Below are 22,994 nucleotides of genomic sequence, written 5' to 3'. Positions count from 1 at the left end.
CTTATGTGACTGCGACTGGAATCAATATAGTACAAGGTGTGTCCTATTAGCCAAGTAACAGCATTATTGCAGGTTGGAGGGTACCAATGATAATCAGGGAAGGTAATAATATCAGGTGTAAAATGGTGTGGAGATGTCTGACATACGATAGCAAGGAAAGCACATAGTTTTAACCACACAGGCAGTACTAGCTGGCTAGAGGTGTATCTGTAGCGAATGGTGTCGGGGTGTCCACAATGGGAACACGCATTATGTGTTAGGCGATGGATGTCGAACAAACGTTGATTAGTAGCATTAATATCATGCACAACACTATACCATAAACTACGTACACAAGTCGGAAGAAACTTTCTATGAATATTAAACCATATGCGATTCCAGTTACAACTGTTATGGTTCTCCTGTACTCGTATCGTAGTTGTAGTAAAGGTCATTTTTAAAAAATACAGAAAAGACCACGAGAATAGATTTCTCTGATCTCATCATGTTTAGATAGATAACTCCAGGCTAGGACGAATTGATATACATATAAGGGTGCTTGTTGAAGGAAAGGAACATTGTGTGGATTTGGAGCAGGTAGGGTGGGCGTCCAACATTGTAGCCATTTCTGTGTATGACTATGGTCCAAATGACACAATTTATAGCTACGTAATAAAAATAATATTTTACACTTGAGTCGTACATTGATTAAAGCAAGGCCACCATTGTCTACTGGTAACACCATTACTACCTGTGGAACTCGGAAGAAAAAGTCACACCAAATAAACCAGCCAATGATCGATTGCACTTTTTTGGCAAAGAGGTCCGGAAGTGGCCACACCTGTGCTGTATACCAAAATTGAGAACATATATAAGTATTTACATACCATACTCTCTGGATTAAATTCAGCTGTCTATGACGATTTTGGAGAACGACTGTCCTGACTTTATTGACTATTGGCGTCCAAACTGTCTCAGAGTCTGGATCAAGATTACTCGTGAAATTAACGCCTAAAGTTTTTAGTTCCGTCACAATTTCTGAGTGACAGATAGTTAACCCTTTATTGACCTTAGCCCAATTATTAAAGGTTAGACTCTTCGTTTTATTTACATTAATACTTGCTCAACTTGCATTACAATAGCTATTTAAGCACTTGTGCACATACTTGACCTGAGCAACAGTGGTACAACTGATTGAGACATCATCAGCAAAAGCAAAACAAACAATATTTTGAAAATCATGTAAATGTGAGACTGGAAAACAGGACAAACTTTGCAATAAAGGTTCAAGAACTAAGCCAAATAACAACATTGATAAAGGACATCCTTGGCGAATACCTCGCTTGATAGATATGGGGGAGCTAAAGTAACCATTGATGTGAAGCTGGGATTTGGCATTGTGATATAAATTTTTAATATTATCAATAAAGCGTGAATCAAAGCCAAATGCTTGTAATACAGCGTAAAGATAGTTATGTTCGACAAAATCAAAAGCATGTTTGAAATCTATAGAAGTGACACAGGCAGGGAGCTATTGCACTTGAAAATAGCCCATGATGTCTCGTAGGCTACACAGGGCATAGTAAATATTACGTTCTTTTGATAGCGCTGCCTGCTTACCACTTAAAAGTTTCGCGAGTACTTTTTCCATGCGTACTTTATAGACCTTAGACAATAATTTTACATCAGTATCTAACAGCGTAATGGGTCTAAAATTAGAAATATGAGCTTGGGCTCCTTTTTTTGGAACTAAAATAATCATATCATCATTTTGCATAACATTGTCAGATTGAAACATATCATTAAGTACAGCAGTGAAAGTATCTCCTACCACACCCCAATACTGTTTATAGAAGAGAAAAATGAGTCCATACTTTCCAGGACTGCTACAATGCTTGGTAGTATTTAACACATCATAAATCTCTTGTTTAGTAATCGGGGCTAATAATGGCGCATTGTCAGCCTCTGTTAATTTACAAGATATATTGGAAAAGAAAGTGGGCCATGTCTGAGTATCAACTGGATGCGATTCAAACAGTTATTCATAATAATGTGTTAAACTGGAAATAATATCAGGTAATGCAGTGACAACTTGGCCATTTTCTAATACAAGATGTTCCATAAAATCAGTTCGCCTTCTATTTTGTTGCCGCATGATGTGGAAAAGGGTAACTCGTTCATTGGACAACAATAATTTGGAATCGAATGATTTAGTGACAGACTGTAAATAGTCGTTTTCTAATCGAATTAATTTTGTTCTTATTTTATTAATATGCATATACGTGTTCGCAGAGGGAGGCTGTTGCCACAACTCATGTAACACTTTGTAAAGGTAGTCAATGGTATTTTTGCTGTTCTGACGGTATTCAGAATGCATCCATTGGAAAAAGGATTAAATTTTATGCTTAGCATATTGAACCCACCACAAATTTGAACTGCCGAAATATCTCTGTTGTCGACACCAGTAATCCCATTTCTCTCGAAACAGTTCTTTAATATCATCAGATTTCACAAGCAGTGGATTAACTTTCCAGTTAGAGGGACCGAACGTTGGGTTCAAACCAAGGAGAGGGGGAGGAAATTTGAGCAACATAGACACAGCACTATGATCACTAAACGGAGCCATAACAACACTAATGTCACACACACGAGGTACGAGATCGAAGGAGGTATAGATCCTGTCTATGCGTGACTTCACTGATGGAGTGACATGCGTATAAATGATATCAGTTCGTTTGGACCGCCAGGTGTCAACTAATCGGAATCCGTGGACCAGTCTTTCTAACGCTAAGCATTTATTAAAATAGCCAGTAGAATCGTCACAAAACAAAATGGAATTGAAATCTCCAGCAAGTATAATACTCGTATGCGGAATGGAAAACAGAGGCACGGTATCAGCATTAAAAAAAATTCACGGTCAGTTTTGTGTAGAAAGCCTGACAGGCAATACACATTTACATATAGAATGTTATCGTATACAAGGCTGAGCTCATTGCCAGACGGTAAACGAGTAAGGTGTTGCACATGGATTCCTTTCTTCACTAATATTGCAGTACCTCTACCACTATATCCAAGATTAACAAAATAATTATACCCATCTATGAAACTTAAATCGGCAATTTTGAGTTCTTGCAAATTGAGTATATCAAAGTCATGTAATCGTATAAAGTTTTGTAACAAGCGTTGTTTTATAGGACTAGTTATACCATTTAAATTTAAGGTACCCACTTTACGAACAGTGACAAGAGGGTAAGACATACACAGCTGATAGAAAGTAAATAAAGTTATTAGAGCTGCAAAATAAATAAACTGCATGACAAGACCTGACAAACAGAAAAAAGAAAAACAAACACTATTCAGGTTGATTCTTTACGCTGTCTGTTTGTAGGGAATCGTCAAGGACGGTCGAGAAGCTAGGTTGCGATGATGGAATCACGTGAATCACGTGTCACGACAGCCTTCCCTTTACCTGTGTTTGTTTTGATTTTCTTGTGTGTTGACAAGGCAATCTTACCTGCTTTTTCACTTATATATACCGTTCTCACAGTTTTGCTGCTTTCCACATCTACTGATTCAGATAAAGGAGGCGGAAGGTCGTGAAGTACTTTAGTAGGCGGTATCTGAGAAGCACTGGTATTGGAAGCCTCCTCTATTGCCGACACACTGATTAACGAACACTGGTCACTGACAGCAGGCACCATGGGCGGATCCACTATATTTTCGGGGGACGCACCAGTTATCGGATCCTGTATCCCGGTATCCGTGGGTCGATCCATGGGAGTAGGCACTGTCAGCACTGGAAACTCATTGAGGTCCTGTAGCGATGGAGCACTTTGGGCACTGGGTAATGAGTCATATAAGGCCGTTGTTAATGTACTGTTACCAGGTTGAAAGCTCTGATCGGCTGAGTAACGAGGAGTTTGAGGAAGAGTTTTTCCAGATAACTGGGACATATTGAGCGTCAGAGGAGCGGTACTCAAATGTTTGGAACGCTGTAGGCGTCGGGGACACGAATTAATCGTGTGATCGACCTGGTGGCACGCGAAGCAAGTTGGGGGTTGCCCAGAGTATATAACACTTGTTCGATAACCATGGATGAGTAATTTCGAAGGAATATGCTTCTTGAGTACCATAGACGCTATACGTACGCCATTAAACACAGGAAAGCGGTACTTCTGGGACCACTGCTCATTTTCTATCCTTTTTACACTTCCGTAATTACTGAGGGCAGAATTGAGAAAACTAACATCTAGTTCAGGGGGAGATCTGTGATACGCACACGTGTGACACTATCTGAAGCATTTTGCACTGAAACAAGGCTCCGGGAGCCATCTTGATGCAAAAAGGGAAGCTCACTAGGTGTATTGAGAAGAAATTGTTCAAATTTTTCTGGAGAACTAAATTTCAAGAACACGCAATATTCCTCACTGTTTAATTGAACACTATCAATCTGATCCAAATTCACATGTACCTGTTCATCCAGCCAAACATGGATATCCAAAGCAGTTGGGCGTACATGTCGTGTACTTTTATCGAATGCAAGTTTCACTGTGTTCTGACGTAAACCACGAAACATGATGCGCACCAAATCAAAGAAACAAACAAACAAAAATACTTTTCAAACAATAACTAGATACTCTACTACTATCAAAGCTGATCACTATAGCAAGAGAGCACTAATAACAGTCACTTGAAATAGCACTTAGCTAGCCGCACTTAACTGGCTACTCGGTAGTCACAACGAACAGGAGCAAACGTCCGCACTCCTTCACGTCTACCAGTGAACTCCAACACTCGGCTACGAAAGCCGACAATACCTGACGTTTACTTGGTGCTATATTTAGGTCATGACTCGTGATGTCACCAACATGATCACGATATAGATGTCATTATTTTTCCTACATTGTAGAGTTCCCGAGATTTGATGATTGTCTACTCGGACTGAAATTGTCATTTGGAACCAAAATTTTAACATGAAGTCAAAAATTAGACGTTTACATCAATTTGAACTGACTGGGTTCAGGTTCACCCCACTATTATGTGTAGTTTAATTAAGTAGTAATTTGTGACAGCTTAACATCATCAAAAGAATCTTTCACTTCACCGCCCCACCTAGGAATCCGTCCTGGATCCGCCACTAGAATCAATAGACACTTTTCCTATTCTTTTTGTCACCTTTGGTTGCGTAGGTGCTCTCTCGAACAAATAAAGAAGCGGTAATATTACAATCAAGGGGCGCTATATATTAGGTATTTCTTTAGTTATCTACCCCTAACCGCACAGGGCCATCTTCGGTAGAATAAAAAATGCTACGTGATATTCCAATCATGAAGTGGGAGAGGATGCTATAAATATATTTTTTATTCACTTTATCTGCCCTGCTCATCAGAAATTAGTTTCTGTTGGAAGGGTACTGAAATGAGAGAGGCAAAATAAAACGTCGTGCCGCCTCCCACATGGTTGCTCAAATTATTACGAGTACTAAAGAAAGCATTTTAAACTAAGATGTCTAAGGTTACTACATTATACAAGGATGTATTATTCAGGAATATTATTACTATTACTCCTACTACTACTTTTATTATTATTATTATTATTATTATTATTATTATTATTATTATTATTATTATTATTATTATTGTATGAATGTCTTTGGAACACTGAAATTCTTTAAGACCACCCATGGTATGTAGAGGTTTAAGATGGGTGATCATAAGAGAGGAAAAACCAGGATTTTTCTCTATTTGACTCTCTAACACAAAGATTGTGTGCTGAAGGTAAGAAGCATCATCATTCTACAATAGGTTGCTTTTACGTAGAATATCAGCTACTTCAGTTCTCCTCCTTTGGGCTACTTATCTCATGTGGTAAATTCAAAACAATTTCAATTCAAAACAAATATATTGTAAAACTTTTCCGTAATTAAACATCTATGGAAAATTAAATATTTAATAGGGGAATCTGTTATCAAAATGTTCAAACAAGTAGATAGAAGACTATTTAATGATAAACTTTGTGAAACTTTATAAAATTCTCCAAATTAGACGTTTACTGGAAAACATTCGTTATGCAGCAGCGAGCATATTGTGAACAGTGAGCACAAGGAAAATAATTAGGAAACTGTTTGCAAACAAAATTAGGGACACTAATGCAAGTGCTACAACGACATTTTTTCTTTTTTGGCGGCAGGGGTATTGTCATGAGTTTTACACATATGTTACAATTAGATTCTTTCCCACATAAAAAAATAAATAAAATAACCATAGTAATAAAAGTGACAAATGCACTGTTATGAGGTTCGAACCAGCTACCTGCGGCATACAGACTCGTCGTTTTGACTAACTTTTTTTATTAACTATTTATTTACATGCTTAGTAGTACATAAAGATCACAGGAAGGTTTAACATTAAAAAATGAAAAGAAAAAACTCACCAAAACATATTGATAATATATACAAAAGACCAGACGATTAAGTTAAGACTGTTAAAAAATTAGCAAAATATTTCCGCTTACGAACAATAGAAATACTGGTAGCAGCGGATTTTAGGAAAGCAAGGTAATGATCAGGGTGATAAGGTCCGGGGGTGGTTAACAAATAGACAATAGTGTGTGCCTCAAACCGAATAACAGTATTATTTTTTGTAACAGGGTAGTAATTAAAATCTGGGTAGAGTATTAAAGCAGTGGCACGAAAAGAGGAAGGAGGAAGACGGCATATTTTGCTTAAAAGTACACACAACTGCTGCCAAATACTAGTGACTGAGGAGCAAGTTTCGAATCTATGACTAAGAGAGTCAGGTTGTTGGCAAACATTACACAAGTTATCAGCACCAATGTTTAAGTGATACAAGCGTTCTTTTGTTTCATATGCGTTATTAACAATAACATACCAAAGAGATTTGTGGGTATAGTTCAGAAATTTAGCATGAACATTACACCAGATACGAGACCAGTTATGAGAGGGTTGCTTGACTATTATATGTGGTGTAACTGCGGGATGAATGTTTAAATAGTACCAATACAAGTCCTTAACAGACATGCATTCTATTTCACATTTTATCAAAAGTGCATAAGCCATGTCTATTATGACGTCTTTCAGGTGAGGATATTTCCAACTCCACGGGAAGGCATTGATAGGTCCCTCAAGGTCAATACAGGCAAAACACGCTGGAAACACCGCTGCAGAGACAGTGCTGTGAGTAGAACACGCGACCTGACAGCTGCGATGTAACAAGAGAGCTTTGGCTTGAATGTTTACATCTAGAAAGCCAATGCCCCCGTCCTTGGGAAGCAAACGTAACTGAGTAGAAGAAACACGTAATAATTTGCCGTGCCAAAGGAAAAACAACGCAGAACTATGTAAGGAACGGGCGATATTGTGGGGGAGGGGATAAATCTGGGCGAGGTGCCAGAGTACGCTATACCCAGTCTGTTTAAGAAATAACATTCTGCCTAATAAACTAAAATGACGATGTTTATGAAAATAAAGAATATTTTTAATTTTTGCAGCAACGTGGGCAAAGTTAGTAGTAATGGTACGTGTGGTATTAGGAAACCATTCAATTCCTAGTATTTTAAGAGAGTCGACAACCGCAAAATAAATCCTATACTCTTGAGTACAATTGTCATTTAAACACATAATTTTCGTTTTACTGTCTTTGCACCAGATATTCTTTGATACTTGGTTAGTAAATACAGAATATGTTGAATTTCTACAGAGCTGTTCACGAAGTAATGTGTGTCGTCGACATAGCTTTGTGCAACAATTTTAGTATTATATACAGGGACCCCTGGTAAAAGAGATTGAACAGAAAATAACAAAGGAGCCAGAGATAAACTAAATAAAATACTGGACATGCTATCGCCTTGAAGGATTCCGTTATTAAAAGGAATCGCTACACTTAAGCCACCATTAATCTTCATCTTAATGATTCTCTGAGAATAGACACCTTTAATGATAGAGGTAAATTTGTCACCAAAGCCAAAGCGAGTTAACACATTAAACAAATATTGATGCTGAATTCCATCAAAAGCCTTAGAGTAGTCCGTTGAAAGAATAGCCACTGTATGATCAGTTCTACACTCATGCTATAAAATCTCGAAGATTGGATAGCGCTTCATACATACGGCGAGTCTGTCCATGGCCATATTGACAGGGGCTTAAGAGATCTTCAATGTATGTTTTCATTCGCAGAGTGAGGCAACGGGTCAAAATTTTGAGGTCCGTACACAGTAAGCTGAGAGGTCGAAGGCATCAACGTCATGGGCGTTTGCATGTTTGGGAACCAACACAGTGATACCCGTTCGTAAGGAGGTTCCTAAAATGCAACTATCACGATACTCGTTAAAAAGGTCAGTGAGAAAGGGAGCAAGGATGTCAATAAAAGTGACATAGAATTCCACGGGCAAGGAGTCGACACCAGTGGATTTGCCTCGCTTACCAAGTTTAATGGAGGTCATGACCTCGTCTACCGTGAAGGGCTGGCTAAGACGCTCCCTGTCACCATCGGTTAAAGTAGCTGGTATGTGTTCAAAAAAAGTATCATCACTGACATACAGAGAAGGCGTGGCATAGAGATGTTTAAAATGTTCTATAAGATATGCAGTCACATGAGGTCCCTCATTTAAATGTCCATCGGGGTCTTTAAGATGCGAAATCAGCTGTTGTTTACCTCTACTACGTTCTCGCTGTGCGTGGACAGTACTAACAGATTCTGTGAAATCAGTCGAAGGAATCTTGCTACGAACAATATGGTCGTACATACGTCGGCGATGCATAGAGAGAAGAAAAGCCTTGATTTGATGAATTTGAAGCCGAACAGATTCTCCTTGAGCCTGCGCCTTCACATAGTTCCGTAAAAGCTTAGAATAATATGCATACTGTTCACAGAAGGCCTGATGACGATGAATACTGTATTGTTTACTAACAAAACGAAACACAGGTTTTACACGTTTCTCCCAAAAGTTCATAAGTGTACCTTTATAGCTGCGTTTCTCCTCCATTAAGGATGCCCTTTCAGCACGGATGACAGATTGGTAGTCCGCTTCAGCGAGGATCGACGTATTAAAATACCACAATGAATTACTTTTAAGGAATTTTGTTACGGGTAAATTGATAGTCATAACGACACAATAATGATCACTAAAAATCACAGGTTCAATTTTGATGTCCTTGACGTAAGGCAATAAGATGCGGCTGACGTAAATTTGATCGAGTCTCGAGGATGAATGCGATGTCCAAAAAGTATGACCCGGAACGCTGGGAAAATAGAAACGCCACACATCGACGAGGTCATATGTTTCAATCACTTTGTGGAGGGAAGGTGAGAAGGGGTAATGAGGCTGGGCATCTATCTCTGAAAGTACTGCATTGAAGTCTCCAGCGAGGATACAGGGGTTGGACCCATTATACGAGTATAACGCCTGCATGAGATCAGTTTCGAAGAAATTGTTCCGTGCCCTAGTTTGAGAGTTCCCAGCAGGAGCATAACTGTTACATAACCGTATAGTCCGTAGTTGGCCCACAGTAAGTGTATCAGTTAGAGGAGTAGGATGTTCAATAAAGTCTATATCACTTCTATATATAATTGCAGTTCCTAAGCCTTGGGGATTAAAATTAGAGCACCAGGAGTGAGTAAATAGGTTGGAAAATTCAGGCAAAGCCACTTCCTGTGTGAAGAGGATATCTATCTCTGCTTTACGGATGAAAGCACTCGAAGCATGTTGCTTAACCAAGGAACTTAAACCGTTTAAGTTTAGAGTGGCGATACGAAAACTATACATTTGGATCCACCAAAGAAAAAAAATGTAGAAAGGAAAAAGAAGAGGACATTAGAGAGAGAAGGGATATTACGAAAGATCCGATGCACTGTCAATCCCTTTCCTAGGACGAGACTTTGAACGGGTACGAGCGGACTCTACAATATAACTATCTTGAGACTTTATTAACTTCAAAGAAAAATCACTGTCACCACTTTCAGTTTTCTTTTTCTTGCGCCAGGTTTGGGACAAAAACACATTTTCACTTGCACTAAGGTTACTGGCAGTAGAAACAACCACATCACTGGGCAAAACACTATCACTAGTAGGTGGGGCGTTGACATTAGGTGGGGAACCAGAAGGGACAGAGAGGTGATAGTTGTCACATCAGAGTGGCGGTGCACAGAGGGAACTTCATCACTGTTGAGAACACGTTGGTCAGAAAGTGAACATGAACCTGTATCAGGTTCCTGTGGAGGCTCAACAATACGGTCATCACTAATGGGAGGGGCCTCTTCAATATTCACTGTGCCGTTGGCAGAATCCATAGTATCAGAAGTCGACGGAGCTGTATGCATCATGGAATCACAAGGAAGATGCACGGGAGGGTCGGGCGATTTGACAGCAGGAATGTCACGAGGCGAGGTCAAAAGTGGGAAGGTGTTGAAATTAAGTAATTCTGGTGTGGGCGTTGCGGAAAGAAGATTAACAGGAGCAGGGCGTGACAAAGGGGAAGATCGGAGTACGGTACGAGAGGATAGGGGAAGGGTACTAGAGCGACGCTTATCACAATCTTGGAAAAAATGTAGAGGACTATCACAGAAACTGCATGTCTTGATTTGACCATTATATGTGACCCACAATCGTAAATCTGCGATTGTCACATAGGAAGGTATGGAATGCTTAATGTTCATGCGTATCAACTTCCTGCCAGTACGAGTTTTATAAATGTGACCTGCATCATAGTATTCGTCTTCAATATGTTGCACCTCGCCGTACTTAGAAAGCACACTGATGATTTTAGCATTATCAATTTCACTAGGACATACATGTAGTTTAACTAATTGCGACATATTACTAGCAGAATCAAGGCCAAGAACAAATTCACTGTCATCATCTTTGTACACAACTTTACCTTGTGAATCACGTAGTATTTGCTCATAAGTAATCTGGTTTAAGAGTTTAATATACAATATTTTCCTGTTGAAGTCCATTTCTATTGAGATAACCTGGTCCGGGGATAATTTGAAGGTTGAAGCAATCCACTCATGGAGTTTAATCGACGTGGGACGATTACTGACAGGACGAAAACTAATTTGTATAGTATTCACTCGTAAGCTAACCATGTCGTAAAACCGTTATCAAAAGACCAAAAGAATAGCACTGGGTCGTAATAAAGACGTTCACAGTCCAATACCACATACAAATGTACAAAACACGAGGAACAAAAACGAAGCGTTCGCAACTGCACACAGCTTACAAGCACACAGCAGACGAGCGATGTGCACACCGCGACTGCACAGACCGAACTGGACTGAGCTATTGGTTTTCTTACGTGAACTGCACCCGTTCTATCGTAAAGACGATTTTTCATTACGATCGTGCTACCAATTCGTCTTTTTCCATAGGTAATTTCCACTATTTGCTCTATGTATGCGTTAATATTTGGCATAGATTCATATATTTGGAGTTTGCAGATAATGCACGTAATAAGACATATTAGAAATGTTTCGTTAAAAGTTTCGTTTGTAGATTTAAACCACATTTCTCTCAATGACATAGATGTCGCTGCTTCGTGTTGAACTATAGAATTCCCTCGCGTTCTTGAAAATTTCCCACTTTAGCAGAGTTGGTAATTCTCGTAATTTCGGTCGATTTAATGTTTTTTCTTCTAGTTTATTTATTTTAAGCTAAAATCTAACAAAAATATTAAAAACTGGTTTGTTATTAACGTTTCCTACCGTAAAAACCTTCCGAAATTTCGAACATATAAAGAAAACGGAGATATTTTTAAAACACTTAAAAATAAAGAGACGCGTCATTTATTTTGCTCATAGTAGTACATAGTGAAGATAAATAATTTATTGTATATTGTGAGTAAATGTAACACACACACACACACACACTATATATATATATATATATATATATATATATATATATATATATATATATATATATATATATATATATATATATATATATATATATATATATATATATATATACAAACCATTGTACAAAATAATACACACGGTTACCTAGGTTACCTATTGAAGAACTTTTGCAGTATGAAACTTTAAAAACAATGACTTTGAAAGTCACTCACCTGCAGCACGACAGTGAATTATCAATTGTGAATAAACGTTTGAGTTTATTGTTTGGCATTCACACTTCTTAAAATTAAACTTCTTTAGATCTTTAGGGAGTAGCTCGTAACTTGCTGACCTTTTGAATGTTTTTTCTACACCACCTTTACTTCCTTTCAGTCGACTTGGCTTAGATTCCACGGCGCCGTCAGGTTTTGGAAGATGACCCTTTGTTATTGGAAACACAAAAGTGTGCTTTCCCTGCAAACTGAATAAACGTTGATTTCGCTTTTTCTTTAGAGATTGTTTCTGAGCCTCCGTCTGTTCCTGAAGAATATCATCACTTGATTTCAGGACTAATTCCCTTGCTTTCACAGTGTTTTCAGCATAAGTTGCGCACAGGAGTTTCTTTCCATAAGATTTGCATTCTGTCGATTTTTTAGGCTGTAAGGAGAAATAACAGTGCATTAACTAAACGGGACAGATTTCTTTTGACAGCAGTTATAGTGTCTAACCACAACCAAACATACAATTAACTGAGACTTATAACATGTTTTCTGAGTTCTCATCCTCAATATTGCCATGTTATTTCAGCAGAACTTTACATTGTATAATTATAGAATTGTATCAAATGCAATGACGATACGTAAATTGTTATTAGTTGAACGAAATGTAATCTCGTACTCGCATTATTATATATGTTATCTATGTTAAGGTTAAATTAATAAAATACAGTAAAGGACTCGATCCAAATGTCCATATTTCAGAATCCCGCAGTATTTCCACAACAATTTTTATAGAGGAAGTTTGTGAGTACTTGAAATTATATGCCCATAGCCATACTCCCTCTATAAAAATTGTTGCGTGAGTACCTTAGGATTCTGAAACCTGGATTTTTGGATAGCGCATATATTCGTTCCTAAGTGAAACCTTGACCCGACTACGGTAAGTCCCCTAATTTCGGAGTATGGACCTATAAATTTCATTCTTTCATGTTTTTGGCAGCCTATAACTCGGAAAGGAAGCATTTGTGCACCCAGGTTGGTCTACACTTTTTGTCTTATCTTGGTGTCAGGAATCACCTTCCGACCGTTGTTGGTGTTGTTTTGAAACACCCTACAAAATTTCAGGGGTAAATTCTTTATGGGTAGCCAAGCAAAAAAAAAAAAAAAAAAAAAAAATGCATATGACCATGTGTCGGGAAGTGCATCGTTACAAAGTTACGACCATTGTGCTGCCTGATGGTGTGATATAGTCACCTTCTGGTTGCTCCTTAATATGACTCAATTTAAACGTCAATAACGCAGACCTTAATTAAGCTAGGACGATAATTTTGGTATCTATTTATTTCTGAAGGACGACGCTTTCTGTCGATATGCATTTTATGTATTTGGGGGGTACCACGGCGGACAGGGGAGGGTAATTTGTGTTCATTTTGTTTTTTGCATCAGGATTTTGAGGATAGAATTCCTTCCCCCTTGGGGGTACACTCATAAAATACATATCGGCGGAAAGCTTCATCCTTCAGGAACACATTGCTACTAAAATTATCTTTCTAGCTTAATTAGAGTCTGAGTTTTTTTAAGTTTAATTGGGTCACATTAAGGTGCGACCAGAATGTGACTATTTCACACCATTAGACGGCTCAATGGCCGTAACTCTGTAACGATGCATTTCCCGACATATGGACATATGAACTTTTTTGCTTGTCTATCCATAAGTAGGCAATGATGCTAAAAATGGATAAAATGATGAAATAAAGAAAGTGGGAGAAAATGGGCCTAACTCAGAGAACTCCCTTGCACAGACGCGAGCTTGGTTTGAAGCAAGGACCCCACACATCAGAGATGAGAGCTCTATCACTGAGATACCGCGTCCTCTAGATAAGATTTACCCACAAAATATATGAGGCAGTATGGAACAGAGCAACAGGTAAAAAAATAATAATAAAGATATCACGCCTTTTCAATTGACAGGAATAATGAAGTAGAGAACAATGCATAGAAACAGAGGATTGGTTCCACTGGCGGATCCAAGGGGGGGCGGAGGGGGCGACCGCCCCCCCCCAAAGGTCTGGATTTTACTTCCAGCATTTATCGTTGAAAAATACAAATATGGTCTTTTCCCGACCGATTCAATCTGTGTGACAAGCCTAGCAAAGTAATCAAAATGTGTGGTACTTAGTAGTACTTAATACAGACAAATTTGAAGTGTGAATACTTATGTCCCTAGTTCCTTGAGGCGGTCACTATAAGCCCCAAAGGAGTGAGAATATGATTCATTCGTTGGACCTGCAGCTGTAGGAAGGAGGGTAAGACGCCTCACTCTTTGAACTAAAAAGATATATTTTAAAATTGTGTCCTAGAAAAAGGATATGGAAATGGAATTCGTATCCCGAAACTTCAAGTACCGCTACCTTGAATAAAGAGAAATGTAGAATCTTACCTAAAAGCACTCTGAATCTGAGACTTTTCGGTTGGTTGACTGGTTGATATGTATTTACTTCGTTTGTTAAAAGCGATGCTTTACAGAACGAGAACTAGAGTTTAAAGTTGGATCTGAACCACCATAGTGCGTTCTATGCTCATTCACCGAGAAGCAAATCACAGAACCTCATGCATCAAAGATACGTTCTCTAGCTACTAGATCAACGAAGAGAGCCGTGACTTTTGGGGTTCAAACACGGAAACATTAGGAAGGGACCAAGGATTTATTGTGACTTTTCATGGCATTTCATGGAAATAACACAAGCTGTTATATAAAAGAAGTCCTGAGTGAGTAACTGATCGCACAGGCCAAACCGCTCAAGCTAGAAACTTGGAATTCGGACTGTAGATAAGATTTCTGGCGTAGGGTATCACTAAGGAAGGATTTCTTGGAAATTCGAAGGGAAGGGGTGGCCATGGATTTCTCATTTTAAATAATTTGACACGCGTTTCAACGTTTTTTGATACTTTAGTAAAATGTGGAAAAAAGGAAGGGGAAGAAAAGGGGGCGTGGTTTGCAATTATAAAAATTAGATATCAATATCTAAGAATCTTCGAAGGTTAGAAACATGAAATTTGGTGTATGGACTTCTCATTCAAAATAATACAATATGTATTTCAGCGTTTTTGATATTTTACCTAGAAGGAAAGAAAAGGGACGGTTATTATTATTATTATTAATATTATTATAATTGATATTATTATTATTATTATTATTATTATTATTATTATTATTATTATTATTATTATTATTATTATTATTATAGGATGCTCATATCTCGGGATCCTTTACGGTTAGAGGCATGAAAGTTGGTAGTTTAATTTTTCATTTAAAATAATTAAACATATTTGAGCGTTTTTTGCCCCTTAACGTAGAAGAGAAGGAAAAGAGGTGGGGGTGGTTCACTAAAATGCCTTACGAGGTGTTTGAATTTCGAGACAGAGATTTAGCTTAATGCAATGCTATATGAAAGAGATACGTAGAAGGAAGAACGCGAAAATTGTGCCACGGTAAAACGTAGGAGCATTTACTATACTGTGTGAGGCCGTATGCAGAGCAAATTGGGAGTCTGGGGGCGAAGCCCTACCTAGGTGAAGGCTAGTATAATATAATTTTATTGTTGTAAGCATAGCTAAAATTATATTATGTTTCTAACAACTGTATTTAAGAAATTACCTAATAGAGCCAATTTCCAACCCCGTATTCCTAGTCTGGTATAATGCTTTTCTTTCTTTACATATTTAATTATATCGCTGCAAAAGAGGGGGTGTATTCGTACAAAATACCCTATACAAAACATCAACCGAAAGAACATTTCAACACTAAAGAGGTTGAAGACATGGCTACGGTTCTGGATGGGTGCAGATCGACTTAGCGACCTGGCAATACTATATACGCACCAAGACAAACGTAGATTACGCTCGTGTCATCGGCAGATTTGCCAGGAACAAGATAGGGCGTAGATTTGAGTTTGTGCTGTAACTTTCCCAGAGGTGGACTGCAAGGTGACTAAGGCTGTTGTTTGGTTTTCGCCCGTCGTGGTGTTTGGTCGTAATTATTTTCAACTCGTGGGTACTCCACAAAAATCATGAGCCTGAGTATAAGTTGAACTCCTTCGATGTATCTGAATCGCAAACGAACTCGAAAAATTTTCTGAAATTGCTTTGTTAAAATCTTTAACTGAAACAAAAGGGCACAACCACAATCGTAAAAGATGTGTACCGGTATATAGGCTATATTATATTTTTAATAAACAGTTATATATTATACATATGATATTTGTTTGTGTAACATCCCACGTGTGTGCCAGAACGGCTAAAGGAAACGTGGACCTACTGATTATAGTGGAATCCGAACCACTTTTTCGTTCAACTGTATCCCCACCGGGAATCGAATCCGGGATCACGCGCACAAAAGGCAAGCGTGTTAGCCTTTAGACCAAACGGGGCCCATATTATATCTGAGATGAAAGAAAAACAAGTTATACGTACATTATTCTCTATTGGTAATTTCGTTTAAAGGTGATATTTTTTTTCAAAATTAAATTTTAATTTGCATTTTAAAAAAATATGTGATATTGTCTAATAATATCGCCAGTCGGTATGTTTTAGGAAATATAGTGTGTGCTGTAATGAACGGAAACATCACTTTGGTTTTACATTTCTGATCTTCTTTCGTTCATTTTGTTGTAGACTTTGCTAATCTTTCACAGTATTTTTTTACTAGTTATACATTATCATAGCTTATATTGTAATTCTATATAATTTTAATTCGTGTAAAATTTATACACATTTCGTGCTAGATCCGACAAAATTTCTGTTGAGTTCGTGTAAGAGAAAGTTTAGTATTGATATTTTGTTGTTACATTATTTGCAGTATTTTATAGAATAATTGTGTATTTACCTTCGTAGTGATTTATATGGTTAAGGAGTACTGCAATATAAAAACTAACTAACTAACTCTATGGCCTATGGAACCCGGAGCTTCAGTGCCGCGTTCACAAAAGCTCTCCACTGACTTCTATCCTTAGCTAATTCGATCCAGTTTCTACTTTATATTCCTATCTCTGCGAGATCCATCTTAATATTATCCTCCCATCTGCGCCTAGGTCTTCCTAATGGTCGTTTTCCTATGAGTCTACCAGTCAAGACTTTGAAAGCGTTTCTACTTTCTTCCATTCTAGCTACATGACCTGCCCACCTAAGCCTCCTAGACATGACGACCCTAACAATGTTGGGTAAACCGTATAAACTATGTAGTTCCTCGTTATGAAGCTTTTGCCATTCCCCATTCTCGTTCCTCTTGGGTCCGAATATTCTTCTCAGTACTGCAATATATTATATTTATATAGGATTTATCTTCACAATTCATTTCTTTGTATGTTAATGCTGTAGGTTAACTTCAAATCGTCGCTCTGGATTCCTGTTAGTAGTACAGTACAATGCTTAAATGCAGCTATGATTACTATTATGTATTAGAAAGTGTATCCATTTCATTCTCCTGTACTTCATCTGTGCCCTTGAAAGCGCAGGCCATAGTTCTTTTAAGGCAAAAACCATAACATCCTTATTTCAGGGGAAAGCCACGAAATTCAAGTTCGGACAATCACTAGATACTACGAGGAATAATCACGGAGCCACTAAACATCCTTGGAGTTCAGTTTGAATATTATATTTCTTCTTTTTCAATTTTCGATTTGCTGAATTATATCTGATATAAACAGAAATGAAAGCAATATGTAAAGATTGCTCCCCTATATTTTGGCCCATTTGAACACTGTGTACCATATACTATTAAACATTAATTATTAATTATAAACTTTAATGTATGTTTTAAGCTACCAAGAAACGTATACAGAAATATCATAATGTATTTTGTTATTTGTTGACATTTTGTATTATTCTTTATGCATGTATACATTTGATATTGATTTTTGCGTACACCGAATCTGTCGTTTTTTTTTTCAACTGCAGTTCCGCAATTGTTATTCAAAATATAAACAATTAGAGCAAATTGTATATTTTTCCGCTAAAATGAATGCCATAGTCAATACAGTATTTTCTTTTGTGCAAGTATTGTGCAAGACAGCGCATCTGATATATTGCGTTGACTAGTAAATCATGACGCCGCCATGTCTCCGAAATGAAAGTGCGTATTTAATTTAAATATTCAAAATACTTTCATTTAAAAAAACTTACAAATTTGGGTCTCAAATGGAATCAGGGAATCAGATTTAGCTAAATCAGGTTTAGATACCCCCCCTCAAGTCCCGCATTCATATGCGTCCGATTTTTTCAAAGTAAAATTCTGGTCACCTTGATGCTACGCTCATCTTCCAGGGAGCAAACCGCCCCCCCCCCCCAAACGATCCTTCTGGATCCGCTAGTGATTGGTTCTGAGTAACAAAGTGAATTACAGAAAATCAATTCCTCGATTTGTATTCGAGATTATCCATGAGATCGTTTCTTTTGTATACAGAGTGTTTCAAAACAACACCGACAACGTTTGAGAGGTGATTCCTGACACCAAGATAAGACAAAAACTATAGACCAACCTGGGTGCACAAATACTTCCTTTCGGAGGTATAGGCTGCCGAAATCATGAAAAATTGGGTCTAGGACAAATCTGCCAATGACCAAATGCGCCAATCGTGAAAATGGACAAATCTGCCAATGGACAAATCCGCCAATGGACAAATCTGCCAATTACCAAATGAGCCAATTGTGAAAATGGACAAATCTGCCAATTACCAAATCTACCAAACGCGAAAATGACCAAATGCGCCAATTGCTAAAATGGACAAATCAGCCAATTGCCAAATCTGCCAATTACCATATCTGCCAATTACCAAATCTGCCAATTACCAAATGCGTCAAACGCGAAAATGACCAAATGCGCCAATCGTGAGAATGGACAAATCTGCCAATTGACAAATCCGCCAATTACCAAATCTGCCAATGGACAAATCCGCCATTGGAGAAATCTGCCAATGAATGTCACCGAACTATCATTTTATTTTAGATGTATTCTTCAATCATCATCCCACAGTATTACAAAAAAGAAGAAGAATTTATTTATGAAAGAAAGCAGGAAAGGGTATTTTAATTTTAATGTGTGTTACTTTTATAAATTCGCAATTATGTTTCAAAATGAATGTTTACTGATGTTGGTTGTTGGAGTTTAGTATGCCATTGCTGTACTTAGGTTATATGAGACGTGAAGTAACGCGTTTGAATTTTAATGTCCTCTCACTGAGAATCGAACCCGAAAAGACTAATGTTTGTTGTAATTATTGGTGTTGGGTTTGTTATGGCAACATTTGTACCGAGTTTTGTTCTTCTTCTTCTTCTTTTTTTTTTTTTTTGTTCCTTCCCTCGTTTTGTATCAGCTGTAGTGCAAGTGCTAATGTTAGAATAAAAATAGTATTTTTTGCCTTCTATAATATAACATTAACGTTTTATTGTAACATCTGGCGATCGTGACACGACTGAGAGACAACTTAAATAATGGAGAAGGCAAAAAGAGTTAGAACAGTGGCGAGAGCTGTATTTACAAAAATCGCAAAAAATGTGGAACAGTGTTGTAATGCCGCGAATGTGAACATTGACGAAATTAAAGTGAACTTTGAATTATTGGAGGATAAATACAGGGCAGTTGATGAAGCACACAATGAATACATTGAACTGTTATTAAAAGAAGAATTCGAAGAAGAAGATTTGGTTCAGGAAACAGAAGCACAAGATAAGTATGTTCTTACATTTTATAGTCTTCGTACGAAAGTTCAAGAGTTGATCGATAAGCATGCATCAAATTCAACTCGTGATACAGACAGTGTTTCGACAGAAGGTAAGAAACGGGGTATTAAGTTACCGGTAATTGAATTGAAGAAGTTTGATGGTGACTTAAAGAATTGGTTACCGTTTTGGAGTCAGTTCAATCGAATCGATGCGGACACGAATATCGCAAACAGTGACAAATTTCAATATTTAGTTCAGGCTACTCTACCCGGTTCAAGAGCACTCCAATTTGTTGAAAGTTTCCCGTTATGTGAAGAAAACTATCCGAAAGTGATTGAAGGTTTGAAGTCACGTTTCGGTCGTGAAGATACATTGGTAGAAGTGTATGTGAGGGAACTTTTAAAACTGGTGTTAAGCAATTTGAACAGTAATAAGCAATTAGAACTCAGTGCCTTGTACGACAAAATTGAGTCACAATTACGAGCATTAAGTACATTAGGAGTGACGACAGACAAATGCGCAGCAATGCTGTACCCACTAGTGGGATCGTGTTTACCTGAGGAACTTTTGCGAGCATGGCAAAGGGGAACTACGAACTATGGAGAATCTACAGTGGAAAATAGACTGGAAAATTTAATGTTGTTTGTGAGAAAAGAAGTTGAAAGTGAAGAGCGGATAGCACTTGCAGTTGCAGGTTTTGATTTGAAAGATACTTTCAGTGCGATAAAGAAAAGGAAGGATAGAAGTAGTCCCACAGAAACTGTTCCAACAGCGGCAGAGTTAGTTAATTGTAAAGGTGACCCAGAGAAATGTATTTTTTGTAGTGATTTTCATGTTACCGAAGAGTGTTCGAAGGCACGTAACTGGTCTTTCGAGGAAAAAACAAAGGTGTTAAAAGCAAAGGGTTGTTGTTTCAAATGTCTAAAACCGGGCACATTAGCAGTAGATGTAGAGTAAAATTAAAATGCGCCAAGTGCAACGGACAACATTCATACATTATGTGCAAGGGACCAAAAGGTAACAAGGAAAACGACGGTACAGTGAAACAAAGTGTAACGAAACCAGTTATTGAAAATACATTAACTAATAACGTGTATGCCGAAACGTTTTTGCAAACATTAGTTGTAAAAGTAAGGGGTCAAGAGACAGAAAGGGAGGTAAGAGCAATTATAGATACAGGTTCCCAACGATCGTACATTCGAACAGCTACCGCATTGGAAATGGGATACGAAAGTGTTAAAAAAGAAAGTGTTACGCATGCACTCTTCGGAGGTATTTGTTGTGCACCTTATGAACATAGTTGTTATCAAGTTAGGTTGTATAGTCTGAAAGGAGATTATGCATGCAATTTTGAAGCGCTGAACCAAGATACAATATGTAGCAATGTGACGTCAGTAGTTGAAGGTCCTTGGATACAGGAGTTAGAAAAATTTGGTGTAGAAATTTACGACAGGAACCCTGGCGCGATAGAAATTTTAATTGGTTCTGACATTGCAGGAAAACTTTTTACTGGGAAAAGAATTGTGTTGAAGTCCGGATTGGTAGCTATGGAAACATTGCTTGGTTGGGTTTTAATGGGCAAAGTTAAAGTACGTGGTGATGTTAAATTCTCGTCTATGGCAACGATGTCAATGTTTTGTAAAGAAGTATCTATAGCGGATTTATGGCGGTTAGATGTTCTTGGTATCACAGATCCAGCGGAAAAGAAGACAAAATTGGAAGCTCAGCAAACAGTAATGGATTACTTTAATAAGACCGTAGCTATTAATGAGGAGAAGAGGTACGAAGTAATGTTACCTTGGATAGAAGGACATCCTACACTTCCTAGTAATATTGAGATGTGCAAAAGAAGATTGAATACACTTATTGCTAAGTTGAAGAAGGAAAACCGTTACGAAGACTATCAACAAGTGTTGAATGAATTGATATATGATGGCGTAATAGAAGAAGTTCCACCAGAAGAAAAGGATAGAGAAGGACATTATTTACCTCATCGCCATGTAGTCAAGGAAAGCAGTACGACGAAAATACGTCCCGTCTTCGACGCTTCAGCCAGGGAGAAAAATTATCCTTCATTGAATCAGTGTTTAGAGAAGGGCATTAATTTGATCGAAATGATACCCTCAATTTTGATAAAGTTTAGGTTAAATAGAATCGGAGTTGTATCCGATATCAAGAGAGCATTTTTACAAATTAGTGTTTGTAAAAGAGACCGTGACTTTTTGAGATTTTTGTGGGTTGACCAGGAGGGAAACGAAAAGATATTTCGTCACAAGCGTGTAGTTTTTGGCGTAAACTGTAGTCCATTTTTGCTATGTGCAATGATAGAACATCATCTTAAGTTAGAAATGGAAAAACAAAGAGAAGGAAAAAGCCAATATTCCAGAGAAGTCATCGCTCATCTTTCGAAGTGCTTTTATGTGGACAATTGCGTTACCAGCGTAAGGAATGAAGAGGAGCTTCATCACTTCATTAAAGAAAGTACCCAAGTAATGGCGAAAGCTGGATTTGAGCTGAGAGGGTGGGAGCACACTTCTTTTGGCGAGATTGAGCAAGACAACGGAGTACCAGTCTTAAGTCTACAGTGGGAAACGAAATCTGACCAGAATGCTGCGACGGGTTGATACCAGAAGTTCTTACTAAGAGGGTTATTTTGTCGTTTGCAAATAGGATATTTGATCCTATAGGGATTACTTCTCCAGTGACGTTGTATCCAAAGATCCGTTTGCAAGAAATTTGGCGATTGGAATTGAGTTGGGACGAAGAAGTGCCAGGGGCAGTAAGGAAGAAATTTTTACAGTGGGTAGGTGAATTGCCGTTGTTGAAAGAACTTTCATTTCCTAGATGTATCCAAGGAGATTCAGAAAATTGTAGTCTACATGTGTTCTGTGATGCAAGTGAAAGAGCCTATGCTACGGCAGTTTTTCTTAGAACTGTTACTAGAGAAAACATTAATGTGCAGTTAGTACAAGCCAAGACAAGAGTTGTTCCTATAAAGAAATCAACCATAGCAAGATTAGAATTATTGGCAGCTACTATTGGTGGGAGACTAGCTACTTCTATGATTGAGGCCTTGAATCTTGAAGGTATACAGATTTATTATTGGACAGATTCTACAACAGTTCTTGCATGGATTAAACGAGATGAGCAATGGAACACTTTTGTTTGGAATCGAGTGCAAGAAATCCGAAAATTAATTGAAAAAGAAACTTGGCATTACGTA

General features: G+C 37.9%; 1 protein-coding gene across 1 annotated transcript in view; it reads right to left on the bottom strand.

The window, feature by feature from the left end:
- LOC145672643 (adenylate cyclase type 10-like) overlaps window positions 1–22,994 on the bottom strand; it is a 364,033-nt gene that overhangs the window by 285,537 nt on the left and 55,502 nt on the right. Inside the window, exon 3 of the mRNA XM_081741805.1 lies at window positions 12,068–12,491. Coding sequence (XP_081597931.1) covers window positions 12,068–12,491 — 424 coding nt within the window. The remainder of the gene's footprint in view (window positions 1–12,067; window positions 12,492–22,994) is intronic.

Source organism: Thermobia domestica, chromosome 16 (genome assembly GCF_964235325.1).
Source record: "Thermobia domestica chromosome 16, izTheDome1.hap1.1, whole genome shotgun sequence".
Lineage (NCBI taxonomy): Eukaryota > Metazoa > Arthropoda > Insecta > Zygentoma > Lepismatidae > Thermobia > Thermobia domestica.
The sequence above is the reverse complement of the archived record's forward strand: the minus strand, read 5'-3'. Positions and strand labels throughout refer to the sequence as shown.